This window comes from Panulirus ornatus, chromosome 46, assembly GCF_036320965.1.
Source record: "Panulirus ornatus isolate Po-2019 chromosome 46, ASM3632096v1, whole genome shotgun sequence".
NCBI classification, from domain to species: domain Eukaryota; kingdom Metazoa; phylum Arthropoda; class Malacostraca; order Decapoda; family Palinuridae; genus Panulirus; species Panulirus ornatus.
The window spans coordinates 12042945-12064139 of record NC_092269.1 but is presented as its reverse complement, the minus strand read 5'-3'; the positions used below and the strand labels follow the sequence as shown (position 1 = coordinate 12064139).

Sequence of the window (21195 nt, the reverse complement as noted above, 5' to 3'; positions counted from 1 at the left end):
GGTTACATCCACACACATTTAGACACCCCAATCTGAGCCTTAGAAGTGGATGAGCACTCCCCATGTAACTCCTTACTGAGAAAATATAAAATCTTTTATGATCTCTATTACTATCTCTTGCAATACTCACTGTACATTCTCCCTTGGCATCTTTGATTAGGACTTCCACTTGTCTTCTGACTGTGTTATATTGTGCTGCAATTATTTGGGTCTGTGTCAGAATTCTTAAGCTTACAGAATCTATTTCTGTGCCCTATTGCTTTGGCAGTATCTTGGAGGTACCATTCAGGCTTGTTGGTTTTATTGTTTCTGTTATGCATGGGAATGACAAAGACTTGATGGTGCACAAATTGATGCTTAAAACTGGCCCATAATTCCTCTGGGCATAGGAGAGAAAGAATACTTCCAACATATTCTCTGAGTGTCGTAGAAGGCGACTAAAAGGGGAGAAAGCAGAGGGCTGGAAATCCTCCCCTCCCATTTTTCTAAAAGAGGGAACAGAGAAGGGGGCCAAATGAGGATATTCCCTTGAAGGCTCAGTCCTCTGTTCTTAACACTACCTCACTATTGCGGGAAATGGTGAATATATATATATTTTTTTTTATTATACTCTGTCGCTGTCTCCCGCGTTTGCGAGGTAGCGCAAGGAAACAGACGAAAGAAATGGCCCAACCCCCCCCCCCCCATACACATGTATATACATACGTCCACACATGCAAATGTACATACCTACACAGTTTTCCATGGTTTACCCCAGACGCTTCACATGCCCTGCTTCAATCCACTGACAGCACGTCAACCCCAGTATACCACATCGCTCCAATTCACTCTATTCCTTGCCCTCCTTTCACCCTCCTGCATGTTCAGGCCCCGATCACACAAAATCTTTTTCACTCCATCTTTCCACCTCCAATTTGGTCTCCCTCTTCTCCTTGTTCCCTCCACCTCCGACACATATATCCTCTTGGTCAATCTTTCCTCACTCATCCTCTCCATGTGCCCAAACCACTTCAAAACACCCTCTTCTGCTCTCTCAACCACGCTCTTTTTATTTCCACACATCTCTCTTACCCTTACGTTACTCACTCGATCAAACCACCTCACACCACACATTGTCCTCAAACATCTCATTTCCAGCACATCCATCCTCCTGCGCACAACTCTATCCATAGCCCACGCCTCGCAACCATACAACATTGTTGGAACCACTATTCCTTCAAACATACCCATTTTTGCTTTCCGAGATAATGTTCTCGACTTCCACACATTCTTCAAGGCCCCCAGGATTTTGGCCCCCTCCCCCACCCTATGATCCACTTCCGCTTCCATGGTTCCATCCGCTGCCAGATCCACTCCCAGATATCTAAAACACTTCACTTCCTCCAGTTTTTCTCCATTCAAACTCACCTCCCAATTGACTAGACCCTCAACCCTACTGTACCTAATAACCTTGCTCTTATTCACATATATATATATATATATATATATATATATATATATGGTGAGGTGCCTGAGGATTGGCGGAATGCGTGCATAGTGCCATTGTACAAAGGCAAAGGGGATAAGAGTGAGTGCTCAAATTACAGAGGTATAAGTTTGTTCAGTATTCCTGGTAAATTATATGGGAGGGTATTGATTGAGAGGGTGAAGGCATGTATAGAGCATCAGATTGGGGAAGAGCAGTATGGTTTCAGAAGTGGTAGAGGATGTGTGGATCAGGTGTTTGCTTTGAAGAATGTATGTGAGAAATACTTAGAAAAGCAAATGGATTTGTATGTAGCATTTATGGATCTGGAGAAGGCATATGATAGAGTTGATAGAGATGCTCTGTGGAAGGTATTAAGAAACTATGGTGTGGGAGGTAAGTTGTTAGAAGCAGTGAAAAGTTTTTATCGAGGATGTAGGGCATGTGTACGTGTAGGAAGAGAGGAAAATGATTGGTTCTCAGTGAATGTAGGTTTGCGGCATGGGTGTGTGATGTCTCCATGGTTGTTTAATTTGTTTATGGATGGGGTTATTAGGGAGGTGAATGCAAGAGTTTTGGAAAGAGGGGCAAGTATGAAGTCTGTTGGGGATGAGAGAGCTTGGGAAGTGAGTCAGTTGTTGTTTGCTGATGATACAGTGCTGGTGGCTGATTCATGTGATAAACTGAAGCTGGTGACTGAGTTTGGTAAAGTGTGTGAAAGAAGAAAGTTAAGAGTAAATGTGAATAAGAGCAAGGTTATTAGGTACAGTAGGGTTGAGGGTCAAGTCAATTGGGAGGTACGTTTGAATGGAGAAAAACTGGAGGAAGTAAAGTGTTTTAGATATCTGGGAGTGGATCTGGCAGCGGATCTGGCAGCGGATGGAACCATGGAAGCAGGAGTGGATCATAGGGTGGGGGAGGGGGCCAAAATTCTGGGAGCCTTGAAGAATGTGTGGAAGTCGAGAACATTATCTCGAAAAGCAAAAATGGGTGTGTTTGAAGGAATAGTGGTTCCAACAATGTTGTATGGTTGCGAGGCGTGGGCTATGGATAGAGTTGTGCGCAGGAGGGTGGATGTGCTGGAAATGAGATGTTTGAGGACAATGTGTGGTGAGAGGTGGTTTGAGCAAGTAAGTAACGTAAGGGTAAGAGAGATGTGTGGAAATAAAAAGAGCGTGGTTGCGAGAGCAGAAGAGGGTGTTTTGAAACGGTTTGGGCACATGGAGAGAATGAGTGAGGAAAGATTGACCAAGAGGATATATGTGTCGGAGGTGGAGGGAACGAGAAGTGGGAGACCAAACTGGAGGTGGAAAGATGGAGTAAAAAAGATTTTGAGTGATCGGGGCCTGAACATGCAGGAGGGTGAAAGGAGGGCAAGGAATAGAGTGAATTGGATCGATGTGGTATACCGGGGTTGACGTGCTGTCAGTGGATTGAATCAGGGCATGTGAAGCGTCTGGGGTAAACCATGGAAAGCTGTGTAGGTATGTATATTTGCGTGTGTGGACGTATGTATATACATGTGTATGGGGGTGGGTTGGGCCATTTTTTTCGTCTGTTTCCTTGCGCTACCTCGCAAATGCGGGAGACAGCGACAAAGCAAAAAAAAAAGAATAAAAAAAAAAATATATATATCCCTGGGGATAGGGGATTAAGAATACTTCCCACGTATTCCCTGCCTGTCATACAAGGCGACTAAAAGGGGAGGGAGCAGGAGGCTGGAAATCCTCCTCTCTCTCTCTCTCTCTCTCTCTCTCTCTCTCTTTTTTTTTTTTTTCCCAAAAGAGGGAACAGAGGGGGGCCAGGTGAGGATATTCCACAAAGGCCCAGTCCTCTGTTCTTAACGCTACCTCGCTAACGCAGGAAATGGCGAATAGTTTAAAAGAAAAAAAAAAGAAAATGAACTAATTAGGGTGAGACTTTGATGCATTGCACAGCCCATTAAAATCCGTCCTTTTAGAGTTAGAGGTAAGAGCACTGGTTTCAGAGGAGTTGGTTTTGATATTTACATTGAACCTAACCATGTTACATCCAATAGTGCCTAGACATTCTCCAATACAGGTATAAGTTACTAAGAACTCCTAGGATGCAAAAACTAAATCAAGTACTTTAGCTTCCCTCATCGGCTCAGTGACAGTTTGATGGAGAAAACTGTCAACAAAGTTGATAAATATAGCAGATTCGATCTCTATGGCTGAGATAGTTTGCCAGTTAATTTCTGGAAAAATAAAATCTACAAGAATTATTGAGATCAAGTCTTTCTAATCTTTCATAAACTAATGCTGAGAGAGAGAGAGAGAGAGAGAGAGAGAGAGAGAGAGAGAGAGAGAGAAATATGAGCAGTAATGTTACCCTCTCCATTGTCAGCACTACACACTTTTCTTAGCAACGAAGGAAATTATGTCTAGGTGGGAAAACGGTGACTGGAAGGCAAGAGATCAGAAAAACAGTTCAGACCAACAAAAAAGGAAGCTACTCAGGGTACTCTCTTGACTATAAGTTAAGGCACCTAGTGATTACCTAAGTCAGTGAAGAGGTAATTTTTTTTCTTTTTTTTTGAGAAAATGCACACCATAAAAAAAAATGGCTTGAAGTAAGTACAAGAATGGAAAAAAACTGTTGGCTAATACCAGCCATATCCCGGATGTACGTCCAAAGGAATAACACCCTCAGAGGATTTTTCTTTTCCTTTATCAACCTAAGTGGAACTCCTCCCAATGTACCTATAAGACCTACTTATACAAGATATGGAACCTGAACAAGATTAAAAATGATGAACCATTTCCCCAATAATACCCTTGCTCATCACTGGCAGGTTAGTTCGAGACAAGGTACTGAATTACAGTCAATTCATCGGCATATCCCACAATGGTGGCTCAATACACACAGTGATCTTGTTAAAGTGAATTGCCCAAAGGCAAGATCCCATCATTTCAATATAATGTTATGTGCTGATGGCTACTAAACACAAGCATTATGGTGATAAAATGTTAACCTGTCTGCGCCAGGTTGGGCTGGCAAAGACCAAAAGTTCACTACTGTAGTAATGGTATACCAACCAAGGAAAGTGACTTTCAGTTACAAGGAAGGTTTCTGATTAGGTTTATCTTTTCATTTTTTGGCATATATATCTACCTCAAATTCTCTAACAATGATTCATGTATAAGGGATCTCTTACTTCAGAAAGAATGTCATGGTGCTCCAGGTATGTGTATCAAGGGGCTACCTCACAGGAAGGCAGCTCAAGACATGAGTCACCGACATGAGGATTATCATACTCCTACAGCAGAGCTGGAAACGAAAAGTTCATTGATGGTGAAGAGCACTAGGTGGGCCTAATCTACTTTCTACTTAGTTCCAAGCTCAAGTTCCCAACAGGCCATGTTGAGATGATTTGTGAAAGAAAAAGAAGAGAAACCACAACCAAAGACATCCTGGAAGAAAACCCTTATCCTTAAACCCTATCTCAAGGAAGACCTTTTGGCCCCTCAAGGGAATACCTCACTTCCAGTTCCAGTCCCTCGCCATCCCTGTCCCCAACGCATTACAATATATTGGTCAAGACATGGGATTTGCCAGTATTCTTGTGTGGGGCTAATGGATCAACCTGTCCAACTGTTTATAAAGGATTTTCACTCACATATGGCTCCTCACACTCTGGTTCTGATAAAACCAGAGTTTACATAAAACAGTACTTCCTCTCTCCCAGGTCAAAGTTCTGGAAGTTAGTTGTCTACTGAACTACAACTGAGGTCAAAAGGACAGAACACAAACATGAGGAGGTTTTCACCTATTATCATCCAACCAGTAGGCAGTAGTTGAAAGGCAGCCAACGACCATGGAGGTATACTACCAGTACTGCCCACATGGGTATGAGGGTTTGAGATGGCTGCGAAGTACGCCAGCACTTTGGTGGCTGTCAAGTTGCCCTCCTCTGACCCAGGTAGCTGTCCTTTTTTTCTGCCTCACCCACAAGTGGACTACAGACATTCTGTCTACAAACATACAATCTCCTTGTCACACATAGCACTTAACAACACTTAAATCGCACAGCTTATTCTTCATAACTCTAGATTCTCCTGCAGTGAGCACTATGTGCTAGCCCTGTCATTCAGCAATATAATAGGAGCATTAAGTAGAAACATTAGGAAGAAGTAGTAGGTAAGAATATTAGGCAAGAGCATTAGGCAGACATAGTCACTGAGAACATCTGCAAGCACTGCAATAAAGTTGCCTTCTAAAGGCCATGACCTGTTGAGGGGAAGGCACGAAGGGATATGAAGCAGCACTGGAATTCATGTCAGGAAGACTGTATTGCTGTGGCCACCCGCTAAAGGGAATTCTAAGTCGGAACAGGCTTTGAAGATACTAATAGATAGATAGACAGGGAAGGTGTATGGGAGATGATGGAGGTGAGAAAGACATGATAGTGTCAAGATATCACCCACTGGTCACTCAATTCCAGTTTCACCATAATAACTATTTAACAAATTATTGGATATGACAACAAACCAACTAACAGAATCCGTCTAGTATCACTACATAAACAACATGGCGAAACCAACATACAGGAGATAAAGTGATAAATGCGAATGGAAAAAAGGTGGAGGTGATAGAGACAAGACCAAGGTATGATACCACTTACTAGTCACTTTTCCAATACAATCATAAGAAGCCATTTAACAATATAATCAACCAAATTAATCCTTTCGGTATTACCATATATATATCAAAGTAAAAAAAAATATATATAGGAAAAGAGAAAGGATGAAGGTAAGGAGAGCGACATGTGAAAACATCAACTGCCAGTCATTTAAAAATATCATTGTAATGTGCCATATGTATGTAATTAGTGGTAACTCCAGTAAGAGTGTTGTTGATCTGTTGGTGAGGATTTTCAATATTTCTATGGATCATGGTGAGGTGCCTGAGGATTAGCAGAATGCATGTGAGGTGCCATGGTATAAAGGCAGGGGAATAAAGGTGACTGTTCAAATGACAGAAATGTGTTTGTTGAGTTTACCTAGTAAGTAAGTTCTAGGTAAGTAAGATTTATGCAAGAGTGCTGATTTAGAGGGTGAAAGCATACACAGAGCACCAGATTGGGGAGGGGCAGTGTGGTTTCAATAGAGGTAGAAGATATTTGGATCAGGTGTTTATTCTAAAGAATGTAAGAAAGAAAAACAAACGAATTTGTATATGGCATTTATAGGCTTATAGAAAGCATACAATAGGGTTGATAGAGATGCCTTGTAGAAGGCAATAAGAATATAAGGTGTGGGAGGAAAGCTGCTAGAAGCAGAGAAGTTTTTATTAAGGGCGTAAGGCATGTGTGCGAGCAAGAAGAGAGGAGAGTGAATGGTTCCAAGTGATGGTTGATCTGTGGCAGGGGTGTGTGATGTCACCATGGTTAATCAAATTGCTTACAGGTGGGGTGGTGAGGGAAGTAAATGTGGGAGTCTGGGAGATATGGGCATGTATGCAGACTTTTGGGGATGAGAGGGGCTGGGAAATGAGTTAGCTGTTGTTTACTGATGATACTGCACTGGTGGCACATTCATATGAGAAATTGCAGAAGTAGGTGACTGTGTTTGGAAGTGTGTGTGAAAGGGGGATGTCGAGTGGAAAGTGATTAAAGCATGGTTATTAGGTTTAGCGGGGTTCATGCTGGAGTGTGAGTGTGAATAGAGAAAACTTGGAGGAAGTGAAGTGTTTTAGATACATGGCAGCGAATGGTACCATGGAAGATAAAAGTGAGTCACAGAATGGGTGAGGGGGGAAAAGGTTCTAGGAACACTGAAGATGTGTGGAAAGAGAGAACACTATTTGGGAAGGGAAATACGAGTATGTTTGAAAGATATTAAATGTTTGAGGACAATATGTGGTGTTAGGTGGTTTGATTGAGAAAGTAATGAAAGGGTTAGAGAAATGTGTGGTAATAAAACGAGTGTGATTGAGAGAGCTGAAAAGGGTGCATTAAAATTGTTCAAACATATGGAGAGAATTAGTGAAGAAAGGTTGAAAAAAAGTTACATATATCAGAAGTGGAGGGAACAAGAACAATGGGGAGACCAAACTGTAGATCAAAGGATGGAGTAAAAAAGATTTTGAGCAACTGGGGCCTGAACATGCATGGGACAGAGTGAACTGGAACAATGTGGTATACTGGGGTTGGCATGCTGTTAATGAACTGAATAAGGGTATGTGAAGCATTCAGAGTAAACCATGGAATGTTCTGTGAGACTTAGTTGTGGATAACCAGCTGTGGTTTTGGTACAATACATATGACAACTAGAGAATAGATGTGACAGAATGCGGCCTCTCTTCATCTGCTCCTGGTGCTACCTTGCCAATGCTGGAGATGGCCATTAAGTATGAAAAAAAGCTACGTAGCAAACTCTATTACTATTTATAAACCACTAAAACAAGTCACAACTATGATATATACACATAAATACACAAAAAACATGATGTGGCCACCAGAGCCATCAACTGCCAGGGTCACCAATGCCACTTACTTTCAAGTCACAACTATTAAGTGAACAAGCTGGAATATCTATAATTCACTTACTACAAACACTACAGTATGTATGGCCCCCACAGTAAAATGGGTGGGAATACTGGAAAAACATAACGATGCCCTTGAATCTAGTATATATCTATAAAATATACATATAACTACAAGCTGAAAATATCTAAAAAACAAAACAAATGAAAGAGACACTGATCCACAAAAGCCGAACACATGGCAGGAGCTGGCACATCTGTAACACCCTGAAACCAAGAAATGTGTGAGCTTTAAGTTGTTAGTGAGAGATGGGCTGGTGACACCAGCCTAAAAGGCGATGCTGATTGGCCCAGGGCAAGCCTGGAAGACAAGCATTAACAGAGAATACCACTGAATTATTTGCAGAGGGTGAGTGTAAGCTGCTACCTTCTCACTGAATATGAGGCTGGACAGGGTCCTAGTAGGAATATTTCCATAAAACATATCTCTTGCTCATGGGACAAATCACAGATGTGAGAAAAAGAACAATTAAAGTGTTTTTCTGAAGGGGTGAAAAGCTTTCAAAACAATTGTAAAAGTGCAAAATTGTGCTTTTGGTATTGTGCTGGTAATCTTTGCTTATATGCAAGAAACCTGCACACATAAAACATGAAAATAAGCAATTTGTAAGACAGACATCTCAAACATCTTTCAGTGAAATATGAATTACAGCATATGCATTAGCATGAGTGAGAAAAGTTATTTCATATTTCCCAGTTATCAAAGCCAAGTAACAGGATGTAATACAATAGTACAGTTTTTTGTTCCCTTAAGTCTTATGCCAAATACTTGAAAAGGAGAAAAAGTATTACAAAGAAAGGGAATATCCCAAAACTGCTTTCCATATATGAAGAAACATGCCAATATAGGAATGTTAACCCCAAGAGTCCGGTTTCTTGTATGCTTGCTAAATGTGAGATCTCCGGTTTCTCGTATGCTTGCTAAACGTGAGATTTAGTGTCATTTTATTGTATCATTCCTAAAAAATCATTGTACCATGAAAAAATTTAAATTCTACCGTCTAACGGATAACAGAAGCTGTGACATCTCTTTTGAAAATAAATCACACATTTCATACTTATCTTCTAATTTTACATCTCCCCTTCAGAAACCTACCTTGACCATCAGCAACAAAACTACAGTTCTGTGTTCATATGTCACTATCATTATAAGCATATAAATGAATATATCATCCTTATAAGACGAACACACAACTTACTATCTTAAATAACCTATCAATGTATTCCAACCATAGATAAAAGTGTGGCTATGAGACCCTATCTCTTTACTTGGAAGCAAAAGAAAGTCATTACAATGAGAATCTAAAAGTAAATGACACAAGTTTCCAGCCAGCAGAGACATCTCCAGGCTTCAATTGTCGGTTGTCAGAGAACCTTGCATTACATGATTTGTTGCAATGATTTCTTTCAGAGGCTAACTATTCATTACAAGGAAAGTAGTCAGCTTCAAAATCGTCAGGTGTGATTACTCAAAACACTTTACCTCAAAAAGCAATTCTGATGAAATTCATACAAACGCTGCATGAACACACAAAAAACTCAACTGTTCATGTGAGAATGTGAATTTGATTTTTTTCCTCCCAAAACTGAACAGTGAAGTTATCATCCTATTTGATATGAAACGAAACTTCCACAAAGGGCATCCATAATCATTCATCTCAGATTATGTGTACATAATGTGGCATGATACCTCTGAATTCATGTTTATGATCTGCATTCATTTCATGATGCACATCTGCGTATCACCGGGCTCATGGGGTTATGCAAATTTTAATTAATGCATTTTACATCCTGCATTTCATGTGAATGCCAGATACGTAAGCTAGTGCTGCAAAAGTAGAGATAACAGCCAGACAGCCAACACCAACTAATTTAGCATAGTCTGGGCCACACGTGGGTTAGTTAACCTCACATACGTTTTGTGCGAGGACTGCTCTTCCTTTTGCAAGTTCCTTTCCTTGTTTCGGCTGGTGTTGGGGAATGTGAGGCAGCTGTTGGTAGCCTCTTCTGCAGGACTCCACTGCCCCCTGAGGAGAAAGCTGGAGATGCCTTGCGAGTGGCTGACCCTGTCTGGGATGTATAAGATCTTCCACTTGACATTTTATGGGAAGCAGAAAGAAACTTTCCCTTCTGGCTGCGAAGATTATTCTTAGATGGATTACGCTTACCTTTTGCTTTGTAACTGGATAAAATAGTCTTTATCCGATCTTCAAATAAAGCTTCTAAACGTAGAGTCATTGAATATATCTGAAAGAAAAGAGTGATTATTTTACTATGTAGAAATTAAGTATGCAGTAATCAAAGCACTGGTAAGACAATGTTAGACAATCAGAGCACTAGTCTTATCAATCACCCATAACACTGGTCATATTAGGCAATCAGTACCCTTGTCAGAGACAATCAGTACCCATGTCATATTAGACAATATTAGATGATCAGAGACCAGGGTACTGGTCATATTAAATAATCAGAGCACTGTTCATATTAGACAATCAGATCACTGATCATAAAAGACAATCAGAGCACAGATCATATCAAACAATCACTGCATTAGTTGCATTAAACAATCAGAGCTAGAAAATTATATTAGATAATTACAGCACTGGTCATAAGACAAGCTGAGCACTGATCATAACTGACAACCTGAGCATTGGTTGTATTCGACAATCAGAGCACCGGTCATATCAAATGATCAAAACCACTAACATTAATAAAATCATCAATATTCAGAAAAACTTTACAAGTGAACTTACTCGGGATCTTTTGTTGGTGTTATAGTTTTTAGAATTGGTAAATATGAGCCTCATATCTTTAGCAAAGTCATGAGGCGTTTCATAGCCATTCGCTGACAGTTCTTCTCGCACTGTTGTTAAGTCCATGGGAACATCAATCACTTGGCTGTAGTCTGGGTAACGATCCAAGTCAACTGGATGCCTACAAATAAACAAGTAAAATACAAACAAATTAAAGATGGATGGGGAAAAGGATGATCTGTGAGGGCATTTTTGGAGTCATTAATTTCTTATCCACTTATGATATTCAATTATCAATCAACTATTTCACACCAATTCACTCTTCCCACCTCAGTGAAGTAGCTTATTTCCCTTACTATCCAGCCCCTGGAACCCCTTTCAATAAGAGCTCCTGTAACACATAGGTTGGTGGCCACACAGAATAGCACTGGTGCAGAGAAGACCTCAATGGATTGCATGCTTATATCAAAGATCCTAGATGATCTGCAAACCAGATGACCTACTTTGTAAAGGAACAGGGAGGGTGTAAAGTGTGCAGCGGCCCCTGAATGATACATCATTTGAATTTAAGTCTGATTTGGCCAGTTCTTGGGAGTTTGGTAAAGTTGGACCAAACTGGGAGTTAGAAAACCTCAGATTCAATTAAAATGCTCAGAGTTTAGCCACATTAATATATAAAAAATTCTCAAGTACTGTAGACTTGAAGGTTATACATATAGTAAGTGTGACTGACATGGGAAGAGTGAAGAAATGTTCCTACGAATTCATAAACAAAAGAGTAAATGAGAGTAAAGACATATGGTACAATATCTATAACCATACGGCAACAAAAGCACCTGAGTACTAAAATATCCACTGAAAATATATCGTTATTTTCCATTCTATTGAACAAATTAAAAACTTTAGAATGGAATCAAATATGGAGAAAGATAAATACCAGGCAATTTTGTCCGAGTCCTCAACAAGGAGGAAACATGAAGAGATCAAATAGGAAAACCCAGAGGTCAGTAGTTTACAAAGGCTGTTGGAAATAGTTTAGAAACAACATCAGAAGTTTATACTATTAAAGGTGGAAGTTCACAAGGTTAAGGCTCAAGTTATGTTGTGGGATGAAAGAGGAACACAGATGAAAGAGGGAGCCCAGAAACAGTCTTTGGATATGAATAAAGCTTCAAGTTAACAGAGGGGATTCAAGAGCTACATTTATAATCAAAGAAAAAAGATGAATTCAATAAAAAGCAAATAAGGACTCGTAGGTCTCTTCAAAATGACCAAGAGAATGATTAGCTAAAGGAAAGGAGTGAAACGCATTGAATTTTTTGGCAAAAGTGGGGAGGGAGATAAATCTCTGACAGCTGATCAACAACAAAAGAGCATGAAGAATGATGCAGCAGAACCATACTAAACAAGGCAGACAAGGAAATTAATGAAACTGTAGAAAGAATAATATCCAATGTTAGAAATTGAGTGATCTATAAAGTCTACGGCTTTATCAATGAAAGGTTTAGGAAAATGCAGAGCATACAAGACCAGTTCTAGTTAGCAAAAGGGGAAATTTTAGAGAAAGAGATACAGAAGCTGACAGAACAACACTGAAGGATCTAGTGAAAAAGTGAGTGGCACCAAAATTAGAAAGATAGTAAAGCAGGAGGTCAACAGACATAAATCACAAATTATTCTTGGTTTGAAAAATCATAAAATCATACTTCAAACAGGAAAGGATGGGGGAAAAAAAAGGAATGCCTAATGAAAGGCTACTAGAAGTTAGAGAACTGCCAGATGTGATTTCAATCACAAAGCAAAGGAGAACTAATTATAATCAAAACGTTAAGGGACAATCTATTACAATTACACATGCTTTGGAGTCAACTATCCCAATGGTACTTACTGAGGCAAACAAACATAAAAAAGTGGAACTTGTTAGGATATTTATCAGATAAGATGCATCAAAGGAAGAGGGGAAGAAGAGCAAAGAACAATGCCAGAAGGCAATACACTGAAGATACCAAGTGAAGCAAGAGGATGGACCAGGCCCAACAGCCTAACAGAGAGGTCAGAAGTGCTACGACATAGTAACATCAATGTAAAAATAAAATTTATACAAATATTGATGGATTCGTAGGTTATGGGAAAGAGCTGGAATTTCAAGAATGCATAAGGGAAGGTGCAACTGATGGTGCTAGGGCTGTGGAAACCAAGCTTACTAAAGTGATAAAATCTCACTTGTTTTACTCACAGGGATACATGATAGTGAGGAATGAAGGAGAAGGCAATGAAGGGGAAGGACTGGCCCTCTTAATACAAGATAGCTTAAATTTTCTAGAAAAAAGTGGAAGATGGCCCATTCAGACAATACATAAGGGAAACCATAATTGCTGGGAAGAAATACACAGTGGTGTTATTATCATTTAATCCTCTAAAGAATTCTTATGATCCAAAACAAACACATAATAACAATAAAGGAACAAACACAATGGTATATGATACAGTAAGAGAATCACTTAACAAATGGTAAAGTGCTGATAACGGGTATTTCATCTAAAGAAAAAAAAAATTAAACTGCAGGAATTTGGATTCTCAGGATGACAGGAAGTCACAGAGACAGTAGTATAGGATTAATTTCTAGAGAGGAAAATTTCCTGTACTGGCATGTCACTGAGCACACAAGGATGAGTGGGACAGATGCAGCATCGTTAATCTTATCTTCACACATACTATCATGGATACTGAAAATATTGTATATGATAAATCAACTGGAAAAATTCATAATGTTATGCTCAAGCTTAGCTATGTAATAGGTGAGACTATTTACATGAACAGAGGTGCTATACTTAAATTCAACTAAGATGAGAGGGACTGTTCCCCCTCTCCTAACTATGAAGGCTCCAGCCATGGACAAAAGTCCACATCAAAGCCAGGCCTTACATGAAATACAGAGAGAATTATGAATGAGAAAATGAAAAAAACAAAGGAAAGTATTTATGAATTTTGGAGGAAGTAAAAAACATGTCTTTTAAAATGTGCCAGGTCATATTTATTGGGAAAACATGCGAAGAAAGAGTGTTCCGAAGCTTTGACATGTAGGAAAAGAAACAGTTATCAAAACAGCCCACGCTTAAATTGCCGATGGCCAAAAAGTAATCATGATATGCAGCAGCTTGCCAAGTAATGCAGGGTCTAGCAAATGATGGAGGGCACACAGGCAACCAGCTATTGGGAGAAAAAACAAAGTAATATCAACAGAAGAGGGAAAAAGAACCTACACTGTAGTGTAGGGCAAGGGGGTCAATTTTGGAAGTTAGCCTGGGACAGCTTATACGGCAGACAGCTTTCAACTCAACTCTGTCAAATATGGATACAAAGCTAGAACAAACCCAACTATGAGAGCAATACTCCATACAAGGGCAAGTAAATCCCTAGTATAAATGAAGCAACTGTTCAGAAGAAAAGAAATTTCAACATCTAAATAGAACACCCAGTTTTTTGCGGCTGACTTAGCTATTCACACAATAAGGGGTTTAAAGAAAGAGTGAATATTACAGAGATACCAAGTATATTTATGAGTCAAGAGGTGGAATTCCAGAACTATAAAAAGGAGAGATGAGAGTTGTTAGGAGTTTCCGATGAAGAGATGGGTAGAAACTGGGTCTTGGAGGCATCAAAATTGTCTACCCCATTGAGATATCCTGTCCGAGTTTATTGAGGAAGATGTGTCAAGACAAGATGCAGATTGAGTGAGAGAAGAAGGAGCAGAATTGAAGGATGTGGGTGAATGCAATGTTGAGTAGTTAGCTTATGAGTGCATTTGATTATTTGTGGAGGAAAGGAAACTCGAAAAAAAAAGTGTAGGAGGCAGGACAGAACCTTGAGGGACACTGCTGTTGATGGGGAAAAAGGGGGAGGCTGATCCATCAACAACTACAAAGAAAGATACACCAGAGAGGAAGCTAGATATGATGGAACAAAGTGAGGAAGGAAAGCCAAAAGGGGGGAGCTTAGAGTTGAGACCCCCATGCCACACCCTGTCAAAAGCTTTGGATATGTCGAGGGCAACTACACATGACTCACCAAAATCTTTCAGGGATGATGACCAGACATTCATTAGATAGGAAAGAATATCATTAATAGATCACGCCTTACATAAGACATACTGGTGATCAGAGACAACACTGACTTTCGAGGTGTCTATGGATATGAGAGTTGAAGAGGAACTCACAGACTTTGGAAACGGCATATGTCAAAGCAACAGGACGATAGTGAGAGGTCAAAATGGTCATACTTCTTAGGGATGGGATGTATCAATTCATGCTTCCAAGAAAAAGGAAAAGTTCTGGTTTTCAAACAGAAGCAGAACAGATAGGCAAGTGATGTAAGTTCAGAGGAACACTCTTTCAGTACACAGGGATGGATGCCATCATGACCATTAGCCTTGCTTGTGTCCAGAGAGAGAGAGGTGCTTTTCAGACAGTTTGAAAAGAGATTGTGGGGAGGGGCACACAATTAGTAAGAGGAACAGTGGGGGTGAAGGAATGTTAGTCATCCCGGTTGGAGTAAGAGAAGATTTGTTCTGTCTATGGGAGAGTCAGCTATAGTATCATAACAGAAAAATAAGGAAAGGTAGAGCAAAAGAAGTTGTTAGAGATTCCCAAAGCTAAAGACCATAAAGACCTATCAATGGATGATGAGAAGAGATTATCGCACTTCCTTTGAATGAAAGAACACTTTGCCTCACAGATAACAGGTTTGCAATGATGACTAACAATGATAAAACCTGAGTGGGAGTCAAAGGAGGGAGAATTATTCCAAGCCCAATATGCCTGATCCCCTGCCTGAGTGGCCTCAGAACAGGAATGGTTGACCCATGTGTTTGGATGAGACAGAAGCATCATAATACAGGTGACAGTAATTTACCAAAGGAAAGTCAGAAAAGAAGTTACACAAGTCAGCTTTGTTGAGGTGTTAGATCTTATCTTCACACATTCTAGCACTGATGTTGAGAATATTGTATGATACTCCAACTGGAAAAAGTTATAATATGCTCAAGTTTAATTATCTAGTAAATGAGAATATTATAAGAACAAAGGTGAGAAGTCATAAAGAGGATATATAACTGTGGAAAGTATGCAAGCCTCAACAATTTGTTTAACACAGATGGGATATGAGAGTTCAGTACCTAGGAACTGGGGATCTGTAGTGATAGATTCTGTGAAATTTACAGAAGGAGTAGAAACATGGACCTTTAGCCTTAAATATACAAGGGCAGGTAGGGAAGAGGGAAGAATGCTTTCCTAAAAGATGTCAAAAGGCAAGGAGCTTCCAGATGTGGAGTGGCAAAGATACAGACAGCACTCCAGCCAGCCAGTATTTGCAATGTACAAGAGAACAAGAAATGAGTATACCAAGAGAGAAGAAAATAAAAACTTGGAAAAGAATTCTGTGGAAAAGGCAGAAAATCCAAATCTTTCCTATAAATTCATCTAGAGTCATTTGTCAACTAGAACAGTTAATCATGCAAGGGGTTTCAGAGGGTAGAACTGCTGAGGATGTCATAAGAGTATGTGAAGAATGGAATAAGAAGTTAAAAAGTGGTTTTCATAGTGGAAGAAACTATAGCCTCAACACCATGGAATGGAGAGGAGGTTTTAGAGAGCATCAAGATATCTAAAACAAGAATGCTTAATGGTCTTGACCGATACAAGGCTTATGGACCTGACGAAAGTTCATCACATGTAATAAAGATGTATGCAGATTTGCTATATGAACCCCTTGAAATACTGTTCAAGATGTTGCTGGAAAGAGTTAGAGCACCAAAGAAATGGTGAAAGGTGAATGTCATGCCTATCTATGAGAAAGATCAGGAAGAGGAACTGCACTAAAGACTGGCCTAACAGATGAGTGTGATCTGTCAGGTTTCAGGAGGAAAGATAATTAGACAGCAAATGAATGACTTTCTAGGAGTAATCACCTACATGAGAAACAGCATGGAGGCCATGTGTAACAAACCTCTTAGATTTCTACAACACAATGAGCTTTGTCTTAGACAAATGGTAAGGCTGGGTCGACAGTTTGTACCAAGGCTGCCTCAAAGCATTTAACACTGTACTACATGGAAGACTCATTAAGAAGCTGGATCATCAGGTAGAAATAAGGGAAAACTCCTTCAATGGATATAAGATTATCTTAGTGGAAAGGAACAAATGAGGGTAACAAAGACAATACTACAATCAAGAGAACTAAGTTACAGGGAAAGGATAAAGGCTTCAAATCAGATCATCTTGGAAGAGAGAAAAGACTGATGGGTAACTTTTCAGAGTTTAAAACAGACTGATGGTGTGAACAGTACCAATTTCTTCAACAGATGTAGGGACAGAGCTACCAGAGGACATAACATGGAATGAAGTAAGAATCTTGACCAAAAAGATGCAAAGAAGTACTTTTATAGTATAACAGTAGTGAACAAATGGAACAGAATAAGGATACAGTTAATGTAGAAATCACATATACATCTTATACATATGATAGCTGAAAATATTCAAGGGTTAGGGATTACAAGTGTTAAACTTCCTCAATATACAGAACAAAAAAGTAATTACAGCCACTTAGCAGAACCACAAGTCAAGAAGTGTGGTGATGTGTTTGTATGTGAGGTGAGTGCACGGCAGTTAAGGATAGAGTGTTCAGTGTCTTTATCATGGAAGTTGCATCTCAGGCATGATGGGACCTGTAATATGTTGAATATGTATTTGTAGTGTTGAAGAAATGAGTGGTGTCTAAAAAGCAAAAGATAAAGGGAGTCACATAACTGAGGAGTGCACTTTCAAACAGATGAATGCCTGGTGGAGGAGAATGTAAGACTAGGTTGTTTAATGCTAGTGAAGCCACTTTCAAAAGATGAATGCCCGGTGGAGGAGAATGTAAGACCAGGTTGTTTAATGCTAGTGAAGCCATCACTTTGTGTAAATGCATAGTCAACATCATCTAATTTGGGCAGGGGGACCAGTAGGTGTAGACAGCAAAAGTGTGAGGCAAAGAAAAGCTTTTTTTTCTACTTAAAGATTGGTGGTGGTTTATGGTAAGGTTTAGGTGTGAGGTGTCTAAAGTTGCTGAATAAGAATGGGGTGCCAAACATACTGAAATGAGACCTTTTTTGGAAGTATTTTTGTTTCATTGTAAGAGTCTAGTGTTTGTGGATGCTTTGCAATTAGAGACTGCTCTGAGAGCCTTGTTTCATGTGGTTTGCAGGTTTGCTGTATTTGCTTTTGAAGCAGAGGAGCTCAAGGTTACTCCAAGAGGAAAAACTCTTATTTGGTGATGCTGTAATATTGGGTGTACAGTCTCCTCCAAAACTTCTCACTCCAAAGGAGCCTAAGTTTCCTTATTACTGGAAATAGCAGTCTTGACCTGCAAAAGCCTTTAGAAAGGTGATGGGTAACACCAGGGGTCTTTCACAAAAACTGGTCCTGGGGTAAACATTTTTTCCATGCATATTTGCCTTTTCCTATGTTAAAAAGGTAGCATCAAGAACAGATGAACAAACCTTAAGAGGGAAAAATCCTCACTTGGCCCCCTTCTCTTGTTCCTTCTTCTGGAAAAGTACAAACAGTAGGGGAGGATTTCTAGCCCCCTCCCCCAATTTCTTTTAGTCACCTTCTACTACATGCAAGGAATACATGGGAAGTATTCTTTCTCCACTATCCCAAGGGATAAGGTAATTATAAACAAATGAGAAATAATGAACTATAAATGGGGTAATTATAAAGAAAAAAAATAGGGTAAATGACTAAGAAGGCGAAGCACAGTTTAGGGTGGAGTTGATGAAATGTTTGTAGATGCTAATAGTTTCTTTTCCCTGTTCAAAACTGATCTTGGTCAGTGTTCTGTGCTCATTTACTTTCTTTGTGGCCTTTGTAGTAATGTCTGTGGGGTGAGCAGTAAATATCCTCTATGTCACATGTGATACCTTGTACGGTTATAGATCTAAGGAGTGGAAATGGGTGACCATTCAGTCATGGGAAGGTAGCTTTAGAAAAAGATGAACAAAACTTCACTTGCACATGTCCACTCCTGTTCATTATGTATAATGCACCAAAACCAAGACAGGACATCCACAGCAAAGCCCTGTAGACTACCCCATGGTATATCTTGACCGTTTCACATGCCCTGGTTCAGCCTATAGCAGCTAACCCACCATAAACCACACCATAGTAATCATCCATTTTACTATAAAATGGTTCAATACTTTTCCTTCATCATTCAATTACTCCATTTAATTTTCTCTAACCCCCTGGTATGCCACATACATATCAAAGTTGTTTAGCGTATCAAATTAATGGGAAAAACAGATACAGTAGTAATTTGACTGAGAAAGAAAGCCTAAGGATTGTGATGTCATGGCCACAAGACTGAAAACAAAAAAAGGTACTGCTCTAGGTCAGGTGCTGCTGCTACTGCAGAAGAGACCTCAGTGATTGGGAAACATTGGAATTCAGAGCCTTGGGGGATAATCTCATGCTGACCTCGTTAGTACACCCTTAGGGGTGGAACTGAAGGGGGAGGCATTGCCTAATTAAATGGGCAATAGTTTTTAAAAGAGGCAAACACTTCTGATACTGAACTTTTAGTTTTTTTGACAATCTGAGAACCCCACTGCTTCTGCAAAACACTATGCTAGAGTTGCTCTCTGTCAGTGGCCTGTCAAGGGTCAGGCACAAAAGACTAAGAAGCAGCAATGGAGTCCACCAGTTATGCAAGGGAGTAAATGGGACATGCAATTGAGGGTCATGGCTCTGACTGTTAATGGGATGACTGATAAGAGCAAAACGAGGGTGCCTGTGGAGAAATATAAAAGCTATAGTTTACTGCATGTGCTGGGGATTGGGGAAACCCATATGTATGGAATATGAAGTTAAAATGTAAATCATGAATGTATATCATAGGAGGGAGTGGAAGGAGGAATGGTAAGGACAGGAATGAATGAAAATTATCAAGGAAGAGGGAAAGAGGGATGTGCAATTGTGCTATCACCAAGAGTATGGGAGGGTGTTACAAAGCATGGATGGAATCAATCAAGAAGAGAGTGGGTGAAAGGAGAGATTAGCATTGTGAAGTATGCATGGGTATGTATATATGTGCCTGTAAATATGAAGACTATGTGAGGTAAGGATGAAATTAAGCATTTCTGAAGAAATTTGAAGGACTGTGTAAACAGGTTTCAGAAGGAGAGAGAGGTGGTTGAAATGGGTGATGTGAATGCAGAGGTGAGAGTTGATGAAACTGTTGAGTTAGGTGGTACATGGGGAGTGCCTGGAGTAAATGAGAATGGAAGTTACCTTATGGACAGTCTGTGCTGAGAGGGGATTATTCCTTGCAAACCCCTTCCTTTCAGCACAAGATAATCCATAGATATATGTGGAAGTGAAGTGATTGAAGAAAAAAACAAAATGGACTGACTGACTGTGTGGCAGTGGATGAAAGGTTGAAAAAAGGTTGTGCTGGATGCTATAGTAGAGAGGATTCTTTAGAGATTATGACCATTTTGCAGTTTATGTGGAGGTGAGGATCATGGAGAAGTCGAAGTATGGTGTAAGGAAGAATGGAGAGATAAAAGTGTTGGCAAGCAAGAGGATGAACTAGAAAGAATCAAGAAGTATGAGAGAAAAATGACAGAAAGTTAAGTTGAAAGTACAATAAATCTAGGAATGCATTCATGTGTGAAAGTGGTTAAAAATGTTGAAAGAAAGCCTGTTAAAGTTGCAGAATTAGTTGTTGAACACAAGGATGTGAGACAAGAATAAAAGTAGAAATGTAGAGTGGACATATGAGATTAGAAATGCTATGGAAGAGAAGAAAAAGGCATTTGGTAGATTGCTTGAAAGGAATGTATCAGTGGAAACTCAGCAAAAGGAGCAGGGCAGCATGAGCAGAATATTAAGAAACTGACAAAGGAAGGCAGTGAAACAGTAGATGAAGATTTTGGAAAAAAGTTAAGAGGAAAGTTTGGAGAAAATAAGAAATTGTACTGAATGGAGGTGAAAAAGGAGAGAGGTGGATGTAAGGGAGGAAGTGTAACTCTGAGAAGTAAGAAGTACGAAAGGGGAGTTGCTAAATCAAAAGGAAGAAGTGAAAGGAAGATGAATTGAGTATTTTGAAGACCTGTTGAATGTGGTAGAAGGTGAGGCAGCAGGTGCTACATGCATGGGTCTAGAAGATGGAAGGAAAAGAAGCCTATGGCAAGATGTGAGTTAAAAAGAAGATAATGAAGTTGACAGCAGGAAAGGCACCTGGCGTTAATGGGATAACAACTGAAATGTTCAAGTATGGAAGAGAATGTGTGAGAGTGGATGCATTTGATATGTAATTTAGTATGGGAACAGAGGGTTGTGATTGAGGATTGGGTAAAAGCTGTTATTT

At 39.7% G+C, this 21195-nt stretch overlaps 1 protein-coding gene across 6 annotated transcripts in view; it reads right to left on the bottom strand.

Moving 5' to 3' along the window:
• BRWD3 (bromodomain and WD repeat-containing protein) overlaps positions 1–21195 on the bottom strand; it is a 385638-nt gene that overhangs the window by 60165 nt on the left and 304278 nt on the right. For 5 of the 6 annotated variants that reach the window (XM_071688832.1, XM_071688831.1, XM_071688834.1 and 2 more), the window contains 2 exons: positions 10786–10966; positions 9949–10279 (listed from right to left, as the gene is read on the bottom strand). In XM_071688832.1, the coding sequence (XP_071544933.1) occupies positions 9949–10279; positions 10786–10966 (512 nt within the window). The remainder of the gene's footprint in view (positions 1–9948; positions 10280–10785; positions 10967–21195) is intronic. The other variant, XM_071688833.1, reaches the window with a different exon arrangement.